Genomic DNA, 23069 nt, shown 5'->3' with positions numbered 1-23069 from the left:
CCTGGGTGGGGCTGGGGTGGGGCAGAGAAGGAGGAGAAGAAAGAAAGATGCCCAAACAGAGAGACAGATACAAAAAAGGGTGCAAAGAAAAGTAGATGATTCTTGGGGGAAGGACACACACTATGAAGAGTGGCTGGGTGTCAGCAGAAGTAGCAAGTAACTATGCTTTTCCAGATACCTGTAGGCATTTTGGAGGCTGCCTGAGGTCTAGCTCTTCTCACATTTCCTGATAGGGCATGGAATCTTCTAGGTCCCTCTGCTTTAGAAGCTTTCTAGGCAATATGCCAACAGTGGTTTGCTCAGCCTGTAAGACCTGAAGGAGCAGACCTTGGCGAGGCACAGACGGCTGTGTGACCAAAGTCAGTCTGTGTTACAGCTCCTTCTTCCGCTCTTCCCCTATGGGGAGGCTGCATGTGGATAGGAAGGTGAGAATAGGGAAGGAGAGGGAAGAAAACTGGAGGAAAAAGGAAGCAATCTTGATGGAGCCTTGACAGGTCATAACCATCAAAACGCAGATGATCTAACAGCAGAATTAAGAGCCCACATCAGGATCTCCTTAAATCAGGTTTCTATGCTCCTACGGGGTACATCCTGCAGGATGCTTCTCAGACAGCAATTTGGGGGCACTTGCTGTTCTAGCCCCTTTGTCAGGCCTGTCTCTGTGCTCCTTCTACGTCTAAGTTTCCAGGTTCCTGGGTCAGCTGCCTACAAAACAAGGCTTACCCTACAGAGGTCTGGGAGCTTCTGAGGCACCTCGTCCATGACCAGGGGCCCCCTGATGGCTAGATGTGCTGTCTCCCTGCTGGGAAAGAGTTTGGCTGAGTTGAGTCACTCAAGGGCCAACTTTATTTCCAAGCAGGGTAGACAACTGGAAGGCAGAGGGGGGAGAGTTTCCCACTCAGTTCTTGCATTAGACACAATCGATATTCAATCTTCTGGCTCAGCATTATCTTATCGATGATGGGCACATTGTATTTTGGGAGGGTAGCCCGAGTCACTACCGCTTCAGGTGAATGAATGTACTGGAACCACTTGGTCTCCAGAGCAGACACCTTGGTCACATTAACTTTGTTGAGGGGGTACGTGCTGGAAGGAACTCTAAGAGCAACAGAGGAAGGTCCCAGCAAAGGGAAATGGAGGAATAGGGTGGGGCCAAGGATCAACTCTGCTCCACTCAACGTGGCCTGAGACCACTGATCTGGGCAATTCACTTACATAGAACCAGCTCAAGCCGCACCAGTCACTGCCATCCGGACAACATCTGATGATGCCACATTTGAGCTCCCCAGGGGCTCAGAGGACTGGGAGCAGGGGCCAAGTTCTGGGAGGCTTGGCTATTAAAGGGCTATAAGAACACACAGGTTGCTTCCTGCCCCTGGCCTTCTGTGTCCTCATTTATAAGGTCCATTCATCTCCAGCTCTGTTACGCTGTAGATGCTCAATGCACACTCACGGATGAAATGGACATGGACTAGGGCCACAGGGTCGCTATCACCCTGACATTCCTGGATGCATTCACTTTCTGACCTGCAGCCCTCATCAAAGCTCTCAGGGGCTGGGTGCTCTGTCTTGTCCTTATAGTGCCCCTCTGGGTCCTATGCCTCAGAGGGGGTAGGAAAAGGCAGACTGAGCCCTTAGCACCCAGACTGAGCCCAGGCACTGAGGACTGAAGGTTGGAGAGGGGTTCAAGTCTGCAGGGTGAATTCTCTGACTCAGCCCCGAGGGGGTGGATGTACAGCAAGTGTTGTTCTGTCTATGACTCAGACCTGGTGTCTTTCCCCATCATTCTAGCCCCAAAGTTAGAGAGAAACCAACTTGTTTGGTATTTTTTATGGGGAGCAAGTAGAAGTTGTGTCAGTGGTGCTACGGTGGAAAGGCACCACGGGACGAGGAGGATTTGGGGCCAGCACTCAGGCTGTCTGTCTCCTCTCCATCACTAGATGCTCCTGAGACCCAGCCCTTGTCTTGTTACTGCTCTCCATTTCATGCCCCCCTCGGCCATTTTCTTTCCCAGGGGGATAAGGGTGGATGTGGCTGTGTACTTCCTTCTGCCTTTTCGTCTATGAATCGGGTGTCAGGGTCCCGGGTTTGCAGAATGCTTTCTGTCTGAGCATCCTGGGCAGCCTGGCTCCCTCAGGTGAGCAGCATCAACAGGCAAACAGAAGTTAAGCTGCTCTGCCCAGGTTGTGTGGCTGGAACTCACTGAAGGAGGACCTGTGGAGGCAGGGGTCCTCATGCCCTGGCCAGCCTGGCCCAGGGATTTAGCTAAGGGTCTGGGTGGAAAGGCAAAGCCAATTATCTGACAGAAACAGACTTGGATCCCAGTCTGGCCAACCATTAGCTGTAGTTCATTCCTGGAAGCCTCAATCTCTCCTGTAGAGAATAAGCACTCTGGGGAGCGAATCCGACTTGGATACGACGTGCTCTGCATGGTGCCTGCAGAGGCTCACCAGAGAGCACCACCTGTCTTCCTTGGCCCCTTCTGCCGCCATCTTGCTGGAGTCAGCTAAGCTCACTGCCGGCATCAACTCTAGCATCCCACTCCGGCCACTTCTGAGTGCTGTGCCACCTATGGCCATCTTGAGCTTCTCTCTCTGAAGCTTCCGCAGAAGCTCTCTAGACCGTGTTCTCCCCTCACAAAATCTCTGTCCCTCTCCTCTCCCTGACACTGTCTCTGGGCCCTTCTGTCTGGAGAGTTTCCACATGAGCCACACCGCAGCCAAATGAGAGGCTTCCCCCAAGGCCTTGGGAGCTTTATGAAAGGAGCACCCCTCAAGAATTCAAGGTCCTGCAAGGTGGTAATGGAAAATCTGCCTCAGAGGCTCAGAAAATGACCAATCCAGAGTTAGAGGGTTTGAGAGTCACAAGGGCCCTCTGAGACCATCTCAAGGCCCCCCAGCCCCCATTTGCATTCAAGGAAGTCAAGGCCCAGAGAATGGGGTTACTGTGCTAAACCACATGGCTTTAACTATGAAGAGCTGGAGACTATTCCAGGGCTGGAAGCAGCGCTCAGGCTCCTTAATACACACTTTGGGAATATGTCTCTGTATCCAGAATGCAAGAATCCAAACCTCTCAGGGCTTGGACTGTGCAATATATTGATACTTTAAAACAGATTGAAAAGGAAGAGCTCAGGGCAGGGCAGCTGGCTCAGGCGTCCAAACCGACTCCAGCGTGGGCTGTGAAGGAGCAGTCTTTCATGTGCCAAGAACTCCCATAACCCCAGGGGTTTCAGCTCTGGGTTTTCCCTCTGGAAAGTATAATTTCAAACCCGAGAGGTAAAGGAATAGCAGGAGCTGCCTTGGCGGGACACGCTGCTCTCTGCCCCCACACAGTGGAAGAGAAGCTGCAGGCTGAGAACTCAGCAGCCCCAGGAAGGGCAGGGCCGGGACCTGTACTGGGCGCTGACAGGGCATCAGTGGAACTACACACCAGGCAGCGCCACAGCACCTTCTTACGGCAGGTGTTCAGAGGCCTCTCCTGGGTGAAGAGCAAGGTAACCCCGCACAGCTCTGGGCACAAGGGGCCTTGTCCCTCATGCTGGAGGCCTCCAGCTCAGTCCTGTATCTCTGTTTCCCCTCCCTCTCTTAGGGCTCTCCTGGGGTCATGACTTGGAGGCCATCTGTGCACTGACCATTCAGATGGTGCCCAGTCCTCCCCGGCATCTCCACTGGAAAGTGGAGTAGACACGTCCCGACTGAGCTGCCATCTTCCTCATGCAACCTGCCCCAGTCCCCACCCCCTGTGGGTGCTGACTCCAACCTCCTAACCTCCAAGCCACACAGCCGTGCCGGACACCTCTCTTTCTCCCACTCCCACATCCAGGCTGTTGGGAGATCTGTGGGTTCTATTTTCCAAACAGATGGAGAATCTGACCATTTCTCATCACTTCTATTGCTACGGCTTTGCTGCAAGCTACCTGCACCTCCCACACGGGTGACCGCGGTCCCCTTCTGCAGGGCGTTCAGGTGTGCACCCGGTCCTACAGACCGCAGAGCAGCCCTGGAAATGTCAGTCGGACTGTGTGACTCTTCTGCTCGAAGCTATCATGCTCCCCGTCTCACTCAGCACGAAAGCCCACATCTGGCCCTTTCTGATATGTGCCCTCTCCTTCCTCCCTGCTTGGTCTGCCAGTCAGGCTGGCTGCTCTCCTGCCTGAGAACCCTGTCCAGATACCCACATGGATAACTTGGCACCTTGTTCAGGGTCCCTTCCCGTAAAGCCCATCTTACTAAGAACAGCCGGAACTACCTTCACCAATTCCCAGCAGCTCTGATCCTCCTTCCTTGGCTTATTTTTTCCCCCTAACGCACTTACATCTTAAAAACACACTGTACGAATTCCTTAGCTTCTGTATTTTTTGTGTTGCTCATGGCTCATTCCCCCTAGAATGTCAGGTTATGTGCAACCTGACACAGTCAGTGAGACTCTAAGGACAGGGCGATGAATGAATGGATGACATTGGTTAGAAATGGATTTCTTGAGAAGGATACTATGGCCATCTAAAAGCAAGAAGGAGATGAGGCATTTACAGCTTATATTATATATATGGGGAGTATTTGCAAGGCAGGATGGATAAAGCATTTGGTGAGGGAAGGGAGAGTTGACTTCTGTAGATTTCAAAGAGTCAAAGAGGACGAGTTACAGGTGAAAAGCTCTCAGGGATTTCTCTGAGGCTAAAAGTATGGATTCCTTCCCAATAGAATATGTGGCTAGGAATGGATGTCTTGTGATGACAGTAAGACCAGAAAATTCTGGGAAAGCCTGAAGTTGCAAACTTCCTTGAACCAGGGAGTGTCCAGACCCATAAGCTGTCCTTGGCCTAAAGGCAGAACCTTCTGGTGGAGACACAACCCCAAGGCTATGCGTTATCGCTCCTGTGATTTGTCAGGCACTGGACCAGTTGCTACCTGGGTGCCTGCTTATGCCAGAACTCTGCTTGTGGAACAGGTCCCATATGGCCTGAGTTATGGGCAGTGGGCCTAAGCTGTGCTTGCCTTGATCTGGCTGAACCTGTCAACCATCCCCAAGATGCTCACAGATCCAGAAAGTGGGGCCTTCAAGTGTGTGGGTAGCAAGTTATAATTAGACAGAATTACTTAGAGACTAGGCCATCCAAGTAATGTTTAAATAGACCTTTAAGATTCTTAGTTGAGTTTTGGAACACAAAGCAGTATCATTAGCTTTCTTTGACAGGTGCAGAAACTAAGTCTTAGGACATCTTGGCAACACTTCTACAGGAAGCAGGAGAAGGTGGACTCAACAACTTCCTGGCCTTTGACTTCCAGTCCAGCCCTCCCCTGCCCTTCCACTGCCTTCCTGCTTTGGGCGACCTTAGCTCATTCTTTTTTGTGTTGAGGTCATTACTTGTGTCAGGGTGGGGACCGGGGCCCGTGGCCCTGGATGTGTGTCTCTCCACACCCTGCTGGCTCTCCATGACAGAGGTTGTCCCCATTTTCTCTCCAGACAACCCTCCTGTGTGACTTGTAACAAACTGCTCAATCTGTAGGAGAGAGGAGTGTCTCAGTGTGGGAGGAGAGGGGGCTGCATCATAATGCTCAGGGTGAACTGATAAATAATTGTTTAAGAAGTGAACAAACTGCTATGGCTCTTTAAAATAGAAATGAAGGATCACAAGGACAGAGCAGATCCTGGCACACGGAGGGGGATGTAGCCCTTTCTCACAGGGCATTGTGGGTGGAGGAGTCAGCGAGGTCTGGCCTAGGGCCTGGGTCCCAGCTAAGTGATATGGGAAGGTACTTTTCCTCCCCATCATCACTTTTAGCAACAGCAAATTGGGGATGGTAATTCTTGCCTGTCAAATCCACAGCGTGATGAAGAGATAAATGCAATGGTGAGTTGTAAACAGAAAACCATCCCACAGAGAGAAGGGCCTGTCCTGGTTTCATGCTCCTCTCCTGAGTGGTGCCCTCCCTCTCCACCCCCAACACAACCACTTTTTCTGTAAACTTTCATACCCTGAAATTATTTCTTGCTCCATTTGTTTTTATCTTAAAAACACCAATAGTTAGGGAGAACAGGGCAGGGTGAATGACGAAATGGGCCCTGCCAATAGTGAGGGTCCCAAAGGCCTCCCCACTCCTGCCCCCACCCCCTATTGATTTCCCCCCATTGGTTCCAAGTCCTTCAGCAAAGATTTCCACTGACTCTGCACTGCTGTCTATGAAGTGTAACCCTCTCTCACCTTTAGGGGTATGTGTGTGTGTGTGTGTGTGTGTTTGCGTGTGTGACTTGTGAACAGACCTGAGATACAACTTAGGACTGATGTGGCCTGAACTAGAGTGGTGGGGGGGGATACTTAAATATGTGGGCACAGAAGTTGAGTAGGAAAACTGAACTTTGTAATGATTTGATGATTTACTGGAAGCAGTCAAGGGACAGTGTACTGCGCACGTGTGTACACACACACACACACACACACACACACACACACACACCCCTCTTGAGACAAAGACAACCCAGGAATCTCAACACAGAGGAGCAACAACTTTGGAGTTATAGGGCGAGCAGGAAGAGGCTGGCAAAGGGGGTTATATGGAAAGCCTCAAGCCCTCCTTCCAATGTCTATCTGCCAGCTGGGAGCAGATCTGGAGGATCAGGCAGATAAAATAACATGTTACCTCATTACTTCAGCTGATTGGGAGCAAAATACAGAGTGGAAGGGTACAGGGGGAGGAGGTGGGGGCTGGCAGGGTAGTTTCAAACATCTTAGATCAAAACTCTACAGCATCTGCTCCGTGCTGTTATTCAATGGTTCAGAGCATCAAAGGTTTGTGCAAACATTACCAAGTCTCTTAATAAGAATAAATGACAAAAAATTCAACAACACATGTTAAGACTAACCGCAAGAAGGTTTGCCTAAAGATCAAGAGAGAAGGTTCAAACATGCCAGGTGACAAAAAGACTTGTGCAGGAACTGGTAGGAACCGTATCGGAGGAGGCAGCTCTTGGGAGAAGGCACAGGGGGCCTGGGAGCGCAGGGCTGGGCTTCTGTCTGAGGCCGGGGAGCCTGGCGGGGTGGAGAGGGGTTGGGGAGAGGGAGCAGGCAGGTGCGGGAGACAGTTGTCTGGGCAGTTCATGCGGGCGTGAGCGGCTCTCATGGAGCCCTGCTTCCACAGCACTCGGGAGGAAAGGCCCCCCGGAAGGGCCCTTAGCGGGTCTCCAGGCTCCTGAGCACCCCAGAGACAAGGTGTCCAAGCAGGAGTCTAACCATAGCCGGTCCTCTCCTGTCCAGGGAGCTTGGAGGGCCAGGCTGCCTGCACAGGCTGCCAGTAAATCAAGATGGAGCCGCTCAAGAATGGCACAGGCTGGCCCTGGGGCTGGCAATGCAGGCAGGCCCGGCTTTTGCTCAGGTGTTCTGCTTTGAGAGAGCTCCTTTCCAAGATGCTGTGGGGGTGGAAAGGCCGGAGGGGGAGAGGCAGCGGTGCAGAGGTGAGTGGGGTGAGCAGAGGTTTGGGTCCCCCCCACAGCAGCTGCCCAGAAGGGGTGAAGACCCTTGTTTCTCACTCCGGTACCCATAGCTGTCTCCTCCTATACAGTGTGAGTCATGCCAGGCCGATTGAAAGGGAGAGAGAAAAAGATGCAGCAGTCAAAACTTAAAAGGAAAGGGCAGACCTAACTCGTTCCAAAGGTTCAAAATAATACTACTAAAAAAATCCAAAATAAAGCAACATGAGGAAAAAAAAAAAATCCCTGAAACCAATTTAAACCAACAAATTAAAAAAAAAAACCAAAAAAACGAAATGAAAATAAAGAGGTGCGGAGGAGAAAATAAAACAAAGAGCCCAATAAACGGGGATAGACAGATGAGTGTTAAGCAGGCACGGACGGTTAGGTACAGACGCCATGTACTTACGTTTACCTCGGTGATTGCTATATCAACAATGCTACCCACAACAATCAAGGCGTCAAATGTATTCCATGCATCACAGAAATAGTGCTGCATGGGGCAGAGAAGCCGAGGAAAAGAGAAAGAGAGAGAAGAGAAAAAAACAAACCAACAACAAAGGAGAAAAACAAAACAAAAAGAAAGAGGAAAAAATGAAAAAAAAAAAAAAAAGCATGAAAGAAAGGAGAGAAGAGAAAAAAAATGAGAAAAGAAAGAGGTTACGCGGGCATAGTAAACACTCTTACCACACTACTGTTCTGGCGGCTCAAACCTGGGTAACCTGGTTTTCGCAGGGTGGAGAGGCCTGACAAAAGCTGGGTTAGTTCAGAGGTTAGCTGGGCCCTGGCCGCCCCAGGAGGCCCGGCGGCGCCCCCACGGCCTGCTGCCTCGCTCGGCGCCCGAGCTCCTGGGCCCAGCGCAGCCGGCAGAGCTGGGACGAGTGGGAAAAAAAGGAGGAGAAGCTCCAACTTTTTTTCCCCCCCACAGGACGACGGCAGGTTCAATAAAAAGCATGACTGGAGGGGGGTAAAAACAGGAAATTAAAAAAAAAATAAATAAAAGGAGGTAGAGAGAGCGTGAGAGAGGGAAACAGGAAGCAGAGGAAGAAGGCAGGAGGTTTCCTGGGGAGGGCAGTCATACTCACATTAGTTTCACTGAGAATGACGTCAATTATGCTGCCAATTACGATGAGGAAGTCAAAAACATTCCAGGGATCACTAAAGTAACCCTACATAAGGGAGGGGCAGGCAGGATGGGGATTAAAAAGGAATATTAGACAGACAAGAATAGAGCAACATCACCATCAGAAATACCGTCCAGGCACTCAGTGTCGCTGCTGGAGTTCCGAACGCCCTCACCGTGGCCAGGAGCCCAGGAAGTTTGGGGGGGACGCTTGAGAGGCAGCTAGTCCAGCCCACCTGCCCTGGCTTCCCTTGGCTCCTCCAGAGCCATCCCACCTCACCACCCCTGCACAGAGGCCCTTTCTATACTGCCCATCAGAGGCAGGAGAGGGCACAGGGGCAGGCAGAGCCAGCTGTAATGGTGCAGGGACGTGGCTGGACTCCTCAGTCCACCACCAGCTTCTCTTGTGTCCCCTGTCCTCATCCATTGGAAGGTTCTGCTTGGAGGGAGAGGGGAGAGGTGGGTTGGGGTCTGGTGGGTGAGTTGGGAATTAAAAAGCTGCAATTAGTGTGGCCCAGAGGGTGGCCAGGTGATCTAGGCTCTGTGGTGGCTCACGTCAAGCTCAGCAATCACGAAAGGACCACCTCATGGAAAATCTGTAGGGTAAGTTGGATACTTTACAGAGTAGTGTCCACCCTGGTTGCAGCAGTGGACATGCCCAGGGGCTTCTAGGGACATCTCTGCCCTGGCAGGGGCTTTACCTACTAAAGGGAGACAGAGTCAAGGTCAACCTCATAGTTTGGTAGTAGAGGCCGTGGTCCTAGATAGGGTTTCCAGGGGTGTCTGCCTCCCTCAGCCTCTTTTCCCAACAACATCATTCTGACATAGGGACCTGCTGAAATGCAAGGGCTCCCCCAAGGGGAATAAAGTGATGAAAGCCTTTCCCAGAGAACAGAACTGATCAGGGTGGGCTGGGTAGAGGAATGCAGACTCAGGTTTTTTAGGAAGTCAAAATAGCTGTCATGCCAAAGAGAAGAGGTTCGGGCACAGGAGGGGAAGAGCAGTGTCCTGACTTCACTTGGGCCCGTACACGTGGATTTTATTTGTTTTACATCACATTTGGAGGAGGAAAGAGATCAAAGGCTTTAGAAAGACTTAGTTGAGGCAACTGGACAACTGGTCAACCAGGGCATAGCCTGCCCCAGTTTCCCCAGAGGATTCCAGGAGTCCCGGGTGGATGGACTCTCGACAAAGAGTGGTTGGGTTTCTTGGGTCAGGGTCATCTGCCTCTCTGAGAGGTGTGGGGTCCAGAGACCACTGCTCTCTGACCACCCAGGATGTCCGCTTACAGGTTGGAAACTCAGGAATAGGACAGTCACCCCCCAAGAGTGGAGTGGGGCATCCACTTAGTACATGGCTTGTACGAAGGACCTTTGTCTTTCAAAAAGGATATTTGCTCCTTCTGCTTTTCAAGGATCACATTTGCTCCACAGGACTAGAGGTTTCCCCTTCTCTAAGCTTGGGATTCCAGGGAGAGAATTCTAGGGGTTGGTGATTGGGGATAAAGGTTCTAAGGATCCTCTGAGTTTCCCAGATCTCTCTCTCCAGTTCTGTTGAAGCTGCCAACTCTCTCTTTTTATTTTTTTACTCACAAGAGCCAAGAGTCTGTCCTTTCATTTCCTCCTGGCTCTACCCGGCTCCCTTAACTTCCCCACTTCCCAGCCATGCCCTCTTTCCAGAGGGATCACAAGACATGCTGTCCCGGGGCTGTTATTCTTAGTGTGGGAGGTCAGGTCACAGGGAAAGGGGCCTCTTGGTTCCCAGGCCTTTCTGCCAAAAGAGAACAGAAATGCCACAGCAGAGACTCTGGGCGGCCGGAATGGGGAAGTAGAGGTTGTCCAGGGCACGGGTGAGGTGAGGGTCAGCTTGCATCACGGCTTTCTTGTTGGCTTCCCAGAGTATTTTTCTGAATGTTACCAGGGACTTCGAGGCAGAGAGAGAGAGACTGCTCTCCCCCATGAAGTCACACGCTAGATCAGGAAGCAGCCAATCCCCTCCCAGATTCTCAGATACCATTCACAGGGCAAGTGGAGAAGGCTGCTTTCGAGTGCAGGGAGGGAGAGTGAAGACCCCGAAAGAACTGTGTACCCTCATGTGCTTTTAAGTCAGATTTTGCAGAATCACTAGGGGCCTATCTCGAGGTAGCAATATCATGTCTGGGGGTAGAATAAATACAGAAGAGGGGCGGGGGGGAGGGAATCAAGGAAGAGAGAGGAGAGAAACAGTAAGCAGAGAGAGTTCAGGAACATTCAGCTTCTCACCTAGAGAACGTGGGAAAAAACGTTATTTGGGTGTGGGAGCAGGGGAAGGCGGGGAGGTGGCAGGGCTCTGTGCTGCAGAGAGGAGGGTGAGCTGGGCTCTTTCATCCACCAGAGAGGCCTGAAACAAAATGGGTCAGTGGGCCTTGGCTGGCACACCTCTGAGCAAGAAGAACAGGGAAAGGATAAGAGAAACACACAAGGTTAATCAGTGGGGAGCGCTGGGGAAGGGCCAGGACCTAAAGGGACCCTGTCAACCTCTTGGTTGGGCATCACTCGCTCCTTTTCCCCTTGGATTTCTTTCCAGTGGAAGAGAATGCACGAGACAGCCACCTCCCGCCTGGCCTCGCCCTTGCCACCTTGTGCCACGGGAGGCTTTTGATTGACTTCTCTGGCCTGAGGCCAGCAACCTGGTGTGCCCAGGGCCAGGGCCTCCACTGGTGGCAGAAAGCAACCAGTTCCTTGTTGCCAAGGGCTCCTGTGGATCTGCTCTGAGATGAACACAGAGCTGCAGGGCAGCGGGAGGGGAGAATACTTGTGTTTGGGGTGACAGGATCCCTTTAAGAGGCAACTCTCCACCCTGACCCACCCTGCCCACCTCCCCACCCCATCCCATGAACCCCACCACCCATCCATTCCCCAGGTTTCAGATCCAGCTTCCAGCTCTCCATTCCCTTGTGCCTGCCACTCCTCCTACAGCCCCGCCCTCCCACCGCTTCCAGAGGCACCATTCTCAGCGGTAAGGCTGATTCCTTCACTGAAGTCAACAGGGTGACCGGGGACATCTGGTTAGATCCCTAAGGGGTGGGCCTGGGAGGATTATTCTTTCCCTGTGCTCTGGAGGGCGAGAGTTTAGTGCTTTCTCATCATCCCCTTTACCTCAGTCTCCCCCACCCCCATTTTTGCCCACCTCCTCATTGGTGGGAAACCATTGATGATATAGGTTTTGTGGGTGTAACAGAGGAAGGGGGGTAGGGCTTTTTCTCTGATGAAATGAAGTTGACTCAGAGGTTATACTCACTACTCCTTTTCCTGAGGACAGGGGAGAAGCAGGGTGGGGTAGACGCCAGGCCTAGGAAAGGGTTTTCCTGACTCTGCTGAGGTGGTGAACCAAACCTCTTCACGCCCAGCCCCTCAGAGTCCAGCAGGCTGATCTCTCAGAGAGCTAGTGTTTTCAGGGCTGGAAGCCTGCCCCTGGCCACCCTTAAATCCTACAGTTAGTGGCTTTCCGTTTTTCAGTTCCCAGTCTCTGGCCATCCTGGATGATGGCTACGAGCTGACGAGCAGGTACCCTGTGGCCTGCAGTTGCTTATATCCCAGCTCCTCCTCCACTCACTGGCTGACATGGGCTGAGGAAACAGAGTACAGTTAGATATTAGCTTCCGTAAATCATTAGTAAGAAGGAAAAATGGCTGCAAAAGCATCATCTGATGCATTCTGCATGCACAAGAATTCAGGATTTTCCTCTTTTGGATTATCTGTGCCCTGATTCAATGCCATTACTGGACCTTTTCCAGAAGGGAAAAGGCAGTGCAGTGGTGAAGAGCATGGTCCAGGAGACAGGTGCAAATCCTACCACAGGTGCCCACTAGCTGAGTGGCCTAGAGCAAATAACTTACCCTCGCTGTGCCTCAGTTTCCCCACTTATAAAATAAGGTAACCATAGGATTATGGTGAGGATTAAATGAGACAAGACATGTGACGCACTTAGACATGTGCCTGGCCAGAAGTAAAGTCTAAATAAATATTATCTACTGTCGTGGTGAACAAGAGTTGATCTGCCTCTCTGCTAGTTCAATAGGCCCTACAGGCTTGTTTTGGGGGTGCGTTTGCGCTGACAGGAAGACAAAGCCAGGTGTGTGGAAGGAGAAAGGAAGCAGAGGAGGGTCTAGAATCTTCAGCCCACCTTTTGTCTAAGGCCTTTTCTGTCCATCTAAAGCCATGAGTGTGACTGTCTTGAGACCCTTGGATGACATCCGGCCGGAGCTTTTTTGAGATTGGTGACGTACCAAGTTGTCATGGCTAAATGTCATCAGACTCCGGTTCATGTCCACAATTAACTGCCAGGTCCTTAGAAGCCACTTTTCCTACAGGGAGGACCCAGCTGCCTCTTTGGGAGGGCTGGGCTGGCAGGAGAGGGCTGTCCTGCTGCTCACGACCCCCGCCCGGCCTCCCACCCCAAAGCACAGGGTGCAGGTGCTGACCCCTCACCCTTCCATTCTGGATTCTTAGCAACTTCTCTGCCCAGAACAGAGGTGTCTTCTCCGATCTCCTTGTGTCAACATGAACTTTAGAGCAGGTGATGAGAAAGACTCCATAAGAAAATCGGCACACCTCTGGGGCTGGGCTGTATTCTTAGGAATTTGAAACAAAAGTAATTTTTACTGCCGCTATCTGCTGACCTGCTTTCTCCTCTATTCCTTCCTGCTCATCTTCATTATCTGCCTCCAATGGGTCCAGCAGAAAGAGTGTGAAGCAAAGGGAAATGGAGGAGGCAATTGTGGCACTTTCCCCAGCCCTGACGGGGCACTGACCTCCCGCTCGTTTGGGGGGGCGGGTTTCTATCCGAACTGCTCCCTTCCAAGGACACGCCAGAGATGCTGACGAGGCAGAGTCAACCTAGGAGACCGGAGCTGAGATTAGAAATGGAGCTGCTGGGGCCTCCCCGGTGGCGCAGCGGTTGAGCGCTGGGTTGCGAAGCTGCCCACAGCCTCTGCAGCGCCGGTTCGATCCCTGGCTGCTCCCCGGCCACCGGAGGAGGGTCCCACATGGCGCGCAGACCTCTCCTGCCGCCCGCTGCTCCCCTCAGCAGTGTACTTCGGTCCTTCTGCCTGCTCTGCTCCCCGCTCTGGCTCTGGTGAATTCTCTCACCCTCCCGCGCTTCTGACCGTACCCAGTGCTTGTATAAATAAATAAATAAATCTTTATTAAAAAAAAGAAGTGGAGCCGCTGGAACTGAGGCAGAGAGCGGGGCAGCCAGAGAAAGATGAGGGGCGGGGGAGAGTGGGGACAGGACTCCAGCTATCCAGAGGCGGAGACGGCAGAGGGGTAAGTCACAGAAGCTGTGCAGGAAGAAGGCAGAGAGGGCCCTGGGCAGGGAAGTACCTACGAGAGATGATAGGAGGGGTCTCTTGGATGGTGCTAAGTGGGGAGAAGAGAGGGGCAGAGGGAAGGGGCAGAGAGGGTGAGGTTGGAGAGGGAGTGGTCAGAGGAGGCCGGCAGGACGAAGGCTCCCAGGGTGGCCCCGGGCCTCTGAGGTGTCTGCCGCTCCATGCAGGACAGCAGCATCAGTGCGCCAGGGACATAGTGGCTGAGGCCACTCGGGGGAGGCAGGGCTTGAAGTGGGAGGCGGGAGCCACCACTAGCTTCTACTTAACTGGAGGGGTGGGCCCCTGGAGGGGAGACAAAGTCCCTTGCCTTGAGTGAGTGAGCATTTGAGAGAAGGTCCAGGAAGCAGGTGCTGAGAAGAGGTGGCTGGTGATGGGAGGCGGGGGGCGGGGGCAGGCGCCTGGGGCCACTGGCCTTTCCTGGTCACGGAACAGGGAGATGGGGGAGAGACTGGAACCAGGGTGAGGAGTGAAGGCAGCTGGCGGCAGCGATGTCTCAGTGTATGCCTTGAAGAGCTGAGTCCATGGAACATCATGGAACGCAATGGTAACTGACACCAAGCAGAGATAATATAAATTGCATTACATTAGGATGTCATTTAGACATAACAGTAATCATGGAAATTAGCGGCGTCTAATGGAGAAGGCATAACTGGCGCGCACAGCTGCTCCCGGCCCCTGGCAGCCTGCAGGCAGGGAGGACTCTGCTTTCCTTGGTCCCCTCCCGCCTGTGATGTGCATCCGCGACAGTGGAGCAGAGGGCAGGAGCATGCAGGGGCGTGGGGTCAGGGGCGGGGGTCTTGTCCCTGGTGACAGGAGGCCCCGGGGGTGGTGGTTCTGCGTATGCTTTCGTAATCGTTGGAGAAATGCACACTTTGAACCAGACACCTTCTGCTCTGATTCTTCTTTGGAACGAGACTTTGGAATGAAGCTTTTTCTCCCCAGCAAAGTTTCAAAGACCTCATTCTTTTATCCATCCATTCACTTCTTTCTCTCTCCATGTGTAAGGAGCACTTTCTAGTTGCCAGGGACTTTGAGGAGTGCAGACACGCAAGCACCATCAGATCTGATGGTTGCAGCCTCCCCCCAGCCCCAGGGAGCAGATGAAAACTGGGGTGATTGGCTAAGCCCAGGAGGGTCCTTCTCTGTCTCAGAGAGCAGAAACCCCACAGACTGCAGAACCCCCACAGCTGCTTCATGCGACTCATGCTGGGAAAGAAATGATTTCCCCCGAGGACCCCTGCAGGACTGAGGTGTGAGTGGATGTGTCCCTGGAGGGAAAAAGGCTGGGCAGACACACTGCAGTGTGTAGGCAACTTTAAGCTCAAGTGGGCATCGTGCTGCGCTCTTTGAGGGAGAAGGGAAGGCAGAGACCAGGCAGAGCAAGGGGTACGTCAGCAAGGAGATGCAGTCCTTGACTTTGCTCTGGGAGTGAATTTGGACCTGGGTCAGCCCTCCGTGGTCCTCCGTGGTCCACCTACGTTGAATTCCTCTGACTGAGAGAGCCTTCTAAACCCAGACCTGACCTAGGTCATCCTGATGCCCTTCCTGACCTAATAGCCGCGCTTGCCTACGAAAATGGTCATGCATGACCCAACTGCCATCACTAGAGAGACAACCTGCACCCCTTTTAGTGGAGACCAGGATTCAGAGATGATTTTGAGGTTGTGCAGGCATACCCTCCACATCCCTGCTTCCTCCTCTGGGAGGAACAAACGAGTGCACACATGCAGAGATTTGTGAAGACATTTGAGTTCAAGCAGAAGGCCCTGCCTTGCTGTGCACAGGGGTGCCTGGCACCTATCAGGCTGTAAATGCCCTTGGTACTGCTGCTGTCTGATCCCCCAGGAGCCCCTCTCCTGGCCTTGCTGCCCAGCAGCCTCCCTTGGCCACACAGGTGGTGTCTAGGCTCTGTGGGTTGGGTTAACGCCTCAGCCCTTGCAGGTTGGGGGATCCCTCTCCCGTCCCCAGACGCAGCATGTTCTGGTTTCTCTCCCAGTGGCAGGGAAGGAGCCGGGAGCCACTGTGTATTTTCCCACGGGGCTGCTTTACACAGCGTGAATAATTTTCCACATTAAATAATTAAATGTAATAGCTAATACTACCCTTCCCACAGGAAGGCTTTATGCAAGTCATATAATTATTTTTTATCATTCATAGTGACTTTTAAGCTCTCAAGTGCCAAGCGGGAAGGAAACCTGTCACAATGTTGCAACAATATGCAAATCTCGGGGTACAAGAGCCACGGTGGGGAGCCCCTTCCTGACAAAGCCCATTTGTGCCTGTCTGTTCGGAATCAGGTACCCTGTGGGCATTCCACAAATAAATAATAATCAGGGTAATGCCAAGTTTCCCATCAGGCTGCTGAGAAAGAGGCTGGAACGAGGCAGCACCTGCTCTTGACTCAGAGCTGGGGGCAGTTGAGACCCCGCGTCCTGGCTGCCTCCTTCTCCAGCCCTTTCTATGACTTTGACTGTGACTTATACACGTGGTGAGTTTTTGCGGGGAGGGGGTTCCATTGATGGTGGGAGACATTGTGGGTTCTTAATAGTGGGATAAAGAGGATTCAAGTAAATTAAATAAGGGTGAAGAAAGGCCTACCACAGCCTAGAGCAGCTCCACCCAATGTGGGAAGCAGCACTGCCCTCTAGGGGTGCTTTGGGGACCTGCACAGGAACCCTTTCCATTGAGAGGCAAAGCTGGCATTGGGTGTAGAGGTTGTGCTGTCACTTCTGCTCAGTGAAGAACTGTGGTGTCCACCATGATTTATCACAGACATTTAAGTAGGATGCCATATACAAATAAGGCTCGCTGGGAATAACTTATCTTTTTATTCTAACGTCTTATATATACTCCTGTTTTTTATGGCTCTCTACCTCTGTGCTGAATGTAATCTACTAAACACAGACTTCCCATTACATTATAGTTTAGGATATGTATTATATATAGGCACAATATATCTATTTCTTACACTGTGTGCACAGATGTGAAATTTCTCTGCAGGAAGATTTAGGTCTCCTCTGAATTTTATTGAAGGGGAATTCAAGAGGTATTACAAAATATTTGCTATAAAAAGGGAGTTTGGTTCTTCAAAGACTGAAATCCACTGGACTAAAAAAATGCCTGAGGGCCTCCCAGGTGGCGCAGTGGTAGAGCGCTGGGTTGCGAAGCTGCCCGCAGCCTCTGTGGCGCCGGTTCGATCCCCGGCTGCTCCCCGGCCACCGGAGGAGGGTCCCACATGGCGCGCAGCTCCTGCCGCCCACTGCTCCCCTCAGCAGTGTACTTCAGTCCTTCTGCCTGCTCTGCTCCCTACTCTGGCTCTGGTGAATTCTTTCACCCTCCCGCGCTTCTGACTGTACCCAGTGCTTGTATAAACAAAACAAACAAACAAACAAATAAAAATAAAAAAAAAATGCCTCTATTAAAAAAAAAATATTTAAAAAAAAAAATGCCTGAGTTTCCAAACAATTTTTTCCTAAGGAAGTATTCTTGCTCACTCTTAATGTTTTTAAAGTTGAATTTTGCAGGGGGTGAGGAAGTAGAAAGTCATTCAGTCCAAGAGCACTTTCTGTTTCTAATGGTGCTTTTCTCTACACTGAAGCTTGGCCATTCACCAGTGACTGAAGGTGGAGAGGCCCAGGGCCCACAAGTTTCCTCAGATAAACACCCCTGAATTTTCCTATAGGACACAAGATAATTCTTCCTCGGGCAGAACTGTCCCATGCATGATAGAACAGCATCCTTGGCAGCCGCCCCCCCGACCACCCAATTCAATCCTGAAAAAATCCTATCTTTTTTTTTATTTTTTCTTGCCTCCTGGATCAGATTTCCAAGACTGTGCTCCGTGGAACATGAGTGTTATCACTTCTGTGAGATGCCAATAGGCATTACAAAACAAACAAACAAACAAAAGCCCAACAAAACCAAACCAACAAACAACGAAGCCAAACTAGAAAACAAGGGTCTGGTCGTCCAATACAGCTGGAAGTATCGAATCTCAGGTTTTTACTCTGAGCTCTGACCCGGCCAATCTCATAGCTCATACATCAGCAACTCCAGCACTGAAGAATGCTAAGTGCCTTATTTAAGGCAGGATTTCCCTAATCTGGTGGTGGAGTTAGGGCCAGCGACCACCACCCCATATGGCAACCATTTTCCTTCCTCTCCAGCATGTTCCTGGATAGGGTGGTAGAGAATTAAAGGGAGTTGCCTCGTAGGATTTAAGAGTTTGTAATCCAGGGCCAGGAATCATTCTTGTGAGGAAGGCGCCCAGCCCCTGTGTGCTCCCTGCACTGACTTTCAGAGCACCTGGCCAATGCAGGTACTGCTGTGGTAGCATCTGGAGGGATAGAAAGACGGGCAAGAGATAGACGTGCTCAAAGACTGCCCAGAGCGAGCCTTGATTCTCCCTCCCCTTCCCCTCACATCCACAGCACCATCAGGTAATGTCATGAGTCTGCTCTCCTCTTTCCATCTCTACTGTGTCACCTGTGTTTCCAGAAGCATGTTCTGGATGGCTCCTCCCTTGCCTCACACCTCTCCATTCTCCACTTAGCAGTCAGTGTGCTGACCCAGATGATATAATCCACCCACTGAAGGCCTCTGGGGTTTCTGAGGGCAGTCAGGGTAAACCAACAACCCTTGCATGTTCTGAAGGGCCTGTGTGCTCTGGCCCTGTCCATGCCTGTTCCTCCCTCATAGTTCTCACTTCCCAGAACAAGTCTAGCTGGGCCCGGCCCCAGGGCCTTTGCACATCCCTCTGCCTGAAATGCTCTTCTTCGATCTCCAGGGCTCAGTTTAACCCCCATGTTCCAGGCCACCTTAGCTAAAACAGGTGTCTCTTCCCTGAGGTGGTCTACTGCCCCAGGACAGCTCTTGCCCTGCCTGTTTATTGGCATCTCCTGCATCGTCCTGTGAGCCCTGCAAAGATAGCACCATGTCTCAGCACCATCATTTGTGCTCAGTAACTATTTGTAGCAAGAAAAGATGAAGAAGGGGGCACTAATGAGTGGAAGTCCTCCTTCAATAGAAAGGAAGATTCCCAACAGAGTTGCCTTTAGAAATAGGGTCTCTCTTAGGTTAGAGAGAAGAGAAGAGTAGAGATTTCTACATTGATGGAAGATCAATGATCTTAATGGTGCTTTCTGACACTAATATTCTGACTCTTTTCCTTGTGCTCCAGATCTGAAATTCTCACTCATTCATGCATGCATGCATGCATTTAACTTTCACTGACTGCATCTCATGGGACACTAAAATGCATATCAAACAGTTCCTGCCTTCAAGGAATCCAGCAATCTAATTTTTGTCTCCACAACTCACAAGTTTTCCTGTAACGAATGCTTGGGCCCAGGGTGCATGTGTGTGTGTGTGTGTGTGTGTGTGTGTGTGTGTGTGTGCTTGCATATAAGGCTACATTTGGCTACTGTTTCATTTTTCTGAGTCCACCTCTTGTGACTTTTCTGGAAAATACCTGTCATTCCAGACTGGGAAAGGAAATCCAGAAGGTCCAAACCAATCCAGGAGAACAGAGGGACCAAACATAGACTGGGTAAGCAAGAAGGGGGTGGGCACGGGGGCTTGGGAGGAAAGGAGTGGCTATATTAACTTCCACGAAGTTGTAACTTGGGAATGACTTGCTTTAATTTTGTCTCTGAGTTGCTTATAAAGAAGAAAACAGGCATTTGCTCAGGACCCACTAAGAGCACAGCAATAACTCAGCTTGTTTACATTGGTTTCAATAGGGTGTATAGTGGAAAGAGTTTGGCTTTTGAATCACCTAAATCTGCATTAAAATCCCCGAAACCAACAATAAAAATCTAGCTCTGTGATCTTGGACACATTGCTAAAGTTTTATCCTGACCTTCAGTTTCTTAAAGACAAATATACTGGTCTTACAGATTAATTGAGATAATCAGTGGAAAATATCTAGTGTAAGGTCTGATTCTTTACAGACCTTTAACATATATGACTTCTTTTCCTCCTTGCCTCTGAATGTTACTGCATTTCAGTGTCAGGATTCATACAAAATGGGCTAATGTGTTTATTTATTGTTTCTTTCTAAGCAGGAACATGAATATCAATTAGAACATTAGTTCATCCAGTGATGAATGAAATGGGAAAGTGGGGAGTCCCCAGACCCACAAATGGGCAAAGCCAGGCAGGTCTGTTCTTAAAAAGGCAAACTGGGCAAGCCTGGCCCAGTCTGCTGTAGTCACCCTCGCGCCCCTGGTGCAGGCCGCAAGGCTGCTATGTCGGGTGCTCATAGTATTTGTTGGACTGTTGGTGAACTTTAGTCTGTAGCAAAATACTAGCCAAACAGCATATAGGCAAGGAGTTCTGGAAATAAGCAATTATGAAGAATAGCAAGAGCTAGAGACAGAGAAAGAGAAGATGGTGAAAGATGAGGCTCGAAACTTGTGAAGCCGGGTGATGGGTTGCATTAGACATAGGAAAGGGACACTATGATTGATGATTGTAGTCATTAGTAGCGTGGTTTATGCTGTGTCTTTTACAATCCAACTCCAAGAATTCATTAAGATGAACCCCGAATTTACATGATGATGTTAGGCAGAAATCTGGCTGAAGGCAGAGAATAAATGAGCTCAGGAAGAGACATGGCAGAACACCAGAATTGCAAATGGACAATTTTAAAATGATAATGGACAAGAGGGGCACCATAAGCGGGGGGATGTGAGGTTCTTTTTTGCACCGAGGGCTGGGTGCAGACCCCCCAGGCTGAGGCAACCTGCCGCATTCCATCTGGATGGCACACGCCTGAGATGCCTTAGTTACTTTTTCGGCATTCCTATGGTCTGAAAGTTTGTGTCCTCTCCAGCTTCACATGCTGAAATCCTGGTGTCCAAAGTGACAGCATTAGGCCGTGGGACATCTGAGAGGTGATGAGGTCTTGAGGGCAAAGTCTTCAAGAATGGGATTAGTGTCCTTGTAAGAGAGAGCCACAGAGCTCCCTCACCCCTTCCACGAAAGGAGGACATGGCTTGAAGGTGTTGGCTATGAACTAGGAAGAGGGAACTTACTGACCTTGATTTTGGACTTCTTGCCTCCAGAACTGAGAAATAAATTTTCGTTGTTTATACTAACAGTCTGTGGAATTTTATTGCAACAGTCTGAGCAAACTAAGGCAGACATAGTCTCACATCCATGGACAAAACAAGAACTTCTAGGCACTATGTAGCCTACTTGCTCACCCCTAGTTCAGTGAAGATGCTGCTGAGGGGGGACCAGGTTCTCAATCTACCAGAATCATGTCTCGTGGTGGGTTTGGAGGCACCAAATGATCAAGCAAGGAAATAGTAAATTCTGCTTTGTGAAAAAGAACGCCCTAGTGTTACTGCATCATGCAGCAAAGTACAGCTAGCTTAAAGCTTTTAGAAGAGGGAATTATTGGTGAGTGGCGCAGTTAGTGCCAGGGGTCTAGTTGAAGAGAAAGTAGATTCTTAGTTGGCCGTGAAAGTATCTGGTAAAACCAAACTGAGTTTCTAGAAGAGCGTCAGCTTGTCAGATGAGGAAATGGCCCGGCCTGCATCCTTTCCAACTGCTCATCTCACTTTCGCTTTCCTCCTCTTTACTGGGTTCTAAAAAGTCCTGACATTTCTCTCAACAGTCCAGGGAAGAGAATGTAGGAACCAGAGCCTCTCCTCTTTGTGGGAGGGAGTGGGCCATGTGGGCTGGGGCAGACCCAGGCCTAGGCCTGAGAGAACCAGAAGCCTTCTTGGTCCTTCCTGTTGCCGTACTGGCTCACTGGGAAGAATTCAGGTCCTATTCTTCCCGCTCCAACTGCCCAGGCTGCCCCAGGGCTCAGGAGGGTCATCAGGGCCCTGGCGGCAGGAGCCAGGCCTCTGATGTTGATGAGCAGTTTCTCTGACACAGGCCACTGCATCCCTTTCCCTGTGCTGCTGTGGCCACTAGAGTTGGCGACACTTGGAATCTATCCTCTGACATATTCCCCATTTGCCCCTCTAAGCGACAGAAAGCCTATCTGATCTTGGACATGAACGAGAACCAGAGTCCAAATGTGATACCTTGGTCTGAGGAGAAGACAGGCTGTGCTCACAGGGCCAAAACTGGCATCTCTTCCTGGGTCAACAAGAAAATCTGACACCTGACTCGGGGGTTGGCAAGTGTTGGCTGCACCCTCTGGCCTTGGGGGAAGATGGAAGGAGTCACGGCCCTGGACAGTATAGATGGCATGCTAGCGCTGGGCAGTGGGAACTGGTGGGCAGGGTCAGGATGCCAGGCAGAGCCGAGCTGGGGAGCCCACATGGTGGCTGGCACCCACTTTGGAAGTGTCATCACAGCTGCCAGGCACCAAGTCCTGGGCAGCCTGGGGTGGGTCAGGCTTGGCACCTGGTGAAGGGTGAGGAGCTGAACCAGGTCAGAGTGAGGAGCTCAGGTTTCAGTGTGTCTAGGGCACTGAAGTGCTAATCAGGAAACCAAGCAGGGAGTCCAGTGAACCAGGAAAAGAGTAGTTGGGTGTCCTGGGGCTCCCCAGACACACACTGTCTGGGCAGCAGGATGAATTCCAGGCCACCCCTGTGAGGGTGCCCTCGACTTCCATCAGGACATCAGGACATTCAAGACCTGGGCAGGGAAGGATCTGCAGGGAGAACTCGAGCACTTGCAGGGAACAGGGGCTGGGGAATTCAGCAAGACTAGGAGAACTGAGCGAGTTAGGAGAAAAGCCACATGGGGGAGGCCAGGGCAGAGACTGTCTTACCCTGTCAGAAAGGCTTTCACTCTCATGAGTCAGTTTTGGGTAGAAAAGTAGCAGCTGGAGGAGGACGAGGTAAACCATCTGTCTTCATGAAGCCAGAGCAGCTGGGCTGAAGAAGCCAAGCCCGCTAGACAGAGGGCCACAGAAACTGCAGTTCTTAGGAAAGAAACTGGATTCAGAGCCGCACTGCCCCAGACTGCAGCCCCAGGCAACATGGGCTTATATACATTAAAATTCCGCGGGAGAAACAGAATTTAAAACTCAGTTACTCAGCTGCACACGTCACATTTCAAGTGCTCACTAGCCACAGGGATCTAGTGGGTTTATTATAGAGCATATAGGGAACATTTTCATGTGTAGAAAGTTGTGTGAGACGG

The 23069-nt window shown here is 51.0% G+C and overlaps 1 protein-coding gene across 7 annotated transcripts in view; it reads right to left on the bottom strand.

The window, feature by feature from the left end:
* CACNA1C (calcium voltage-gated channel subunit alpha1 C) overlaps positions 1–23069 on the bottom strand; it is a 561196-nt gene that overhangs the window by 35231 nt on the left and 502896 nt on the right. For 3 of the 7 annotated variants that reach the window (XM_054696571.1, XM_054696574.1, XM_054696575.1), the window contains one exon: positions 8553–8636. In XM_054696571.1, coding sequence (XP_054552546.1) covers positions 8553–8636 — 84 coding nt within the window. Of the gene's footprint in view, positions 1–7876; positions 7961–8552; positions 8637–23069 lie in introns of all 7 variants that reach the window. The other 4 variants (XM_054696570.1, XM_054696573.1, XM_054696572.1 and 1 more) reach the window with 2 other exon arrangements.

Source organism: Talpa occidentalis, unplaced genomic scaffold, assembly GCF_014898055.3.
Source record: "Talpa occidentalis isolate TD23 unplaced genomic scaffold, MPIMG_talOcc4v2.1 talOcc4.16, whole genome shotgun sequence".
In the NCBI taxonomy this organism is placed as follows: Eukaryota; Metazoa; Chordata; class Mammalia; order Eulipotyphla; family Talpidae; genus Talpa; species Talpa occidentalis.
The sequence above is the reverse complement of the archived record's forward strand: the minus strand, read 5'-3'. Positions and strand labels throughout refer to the sequence as shown.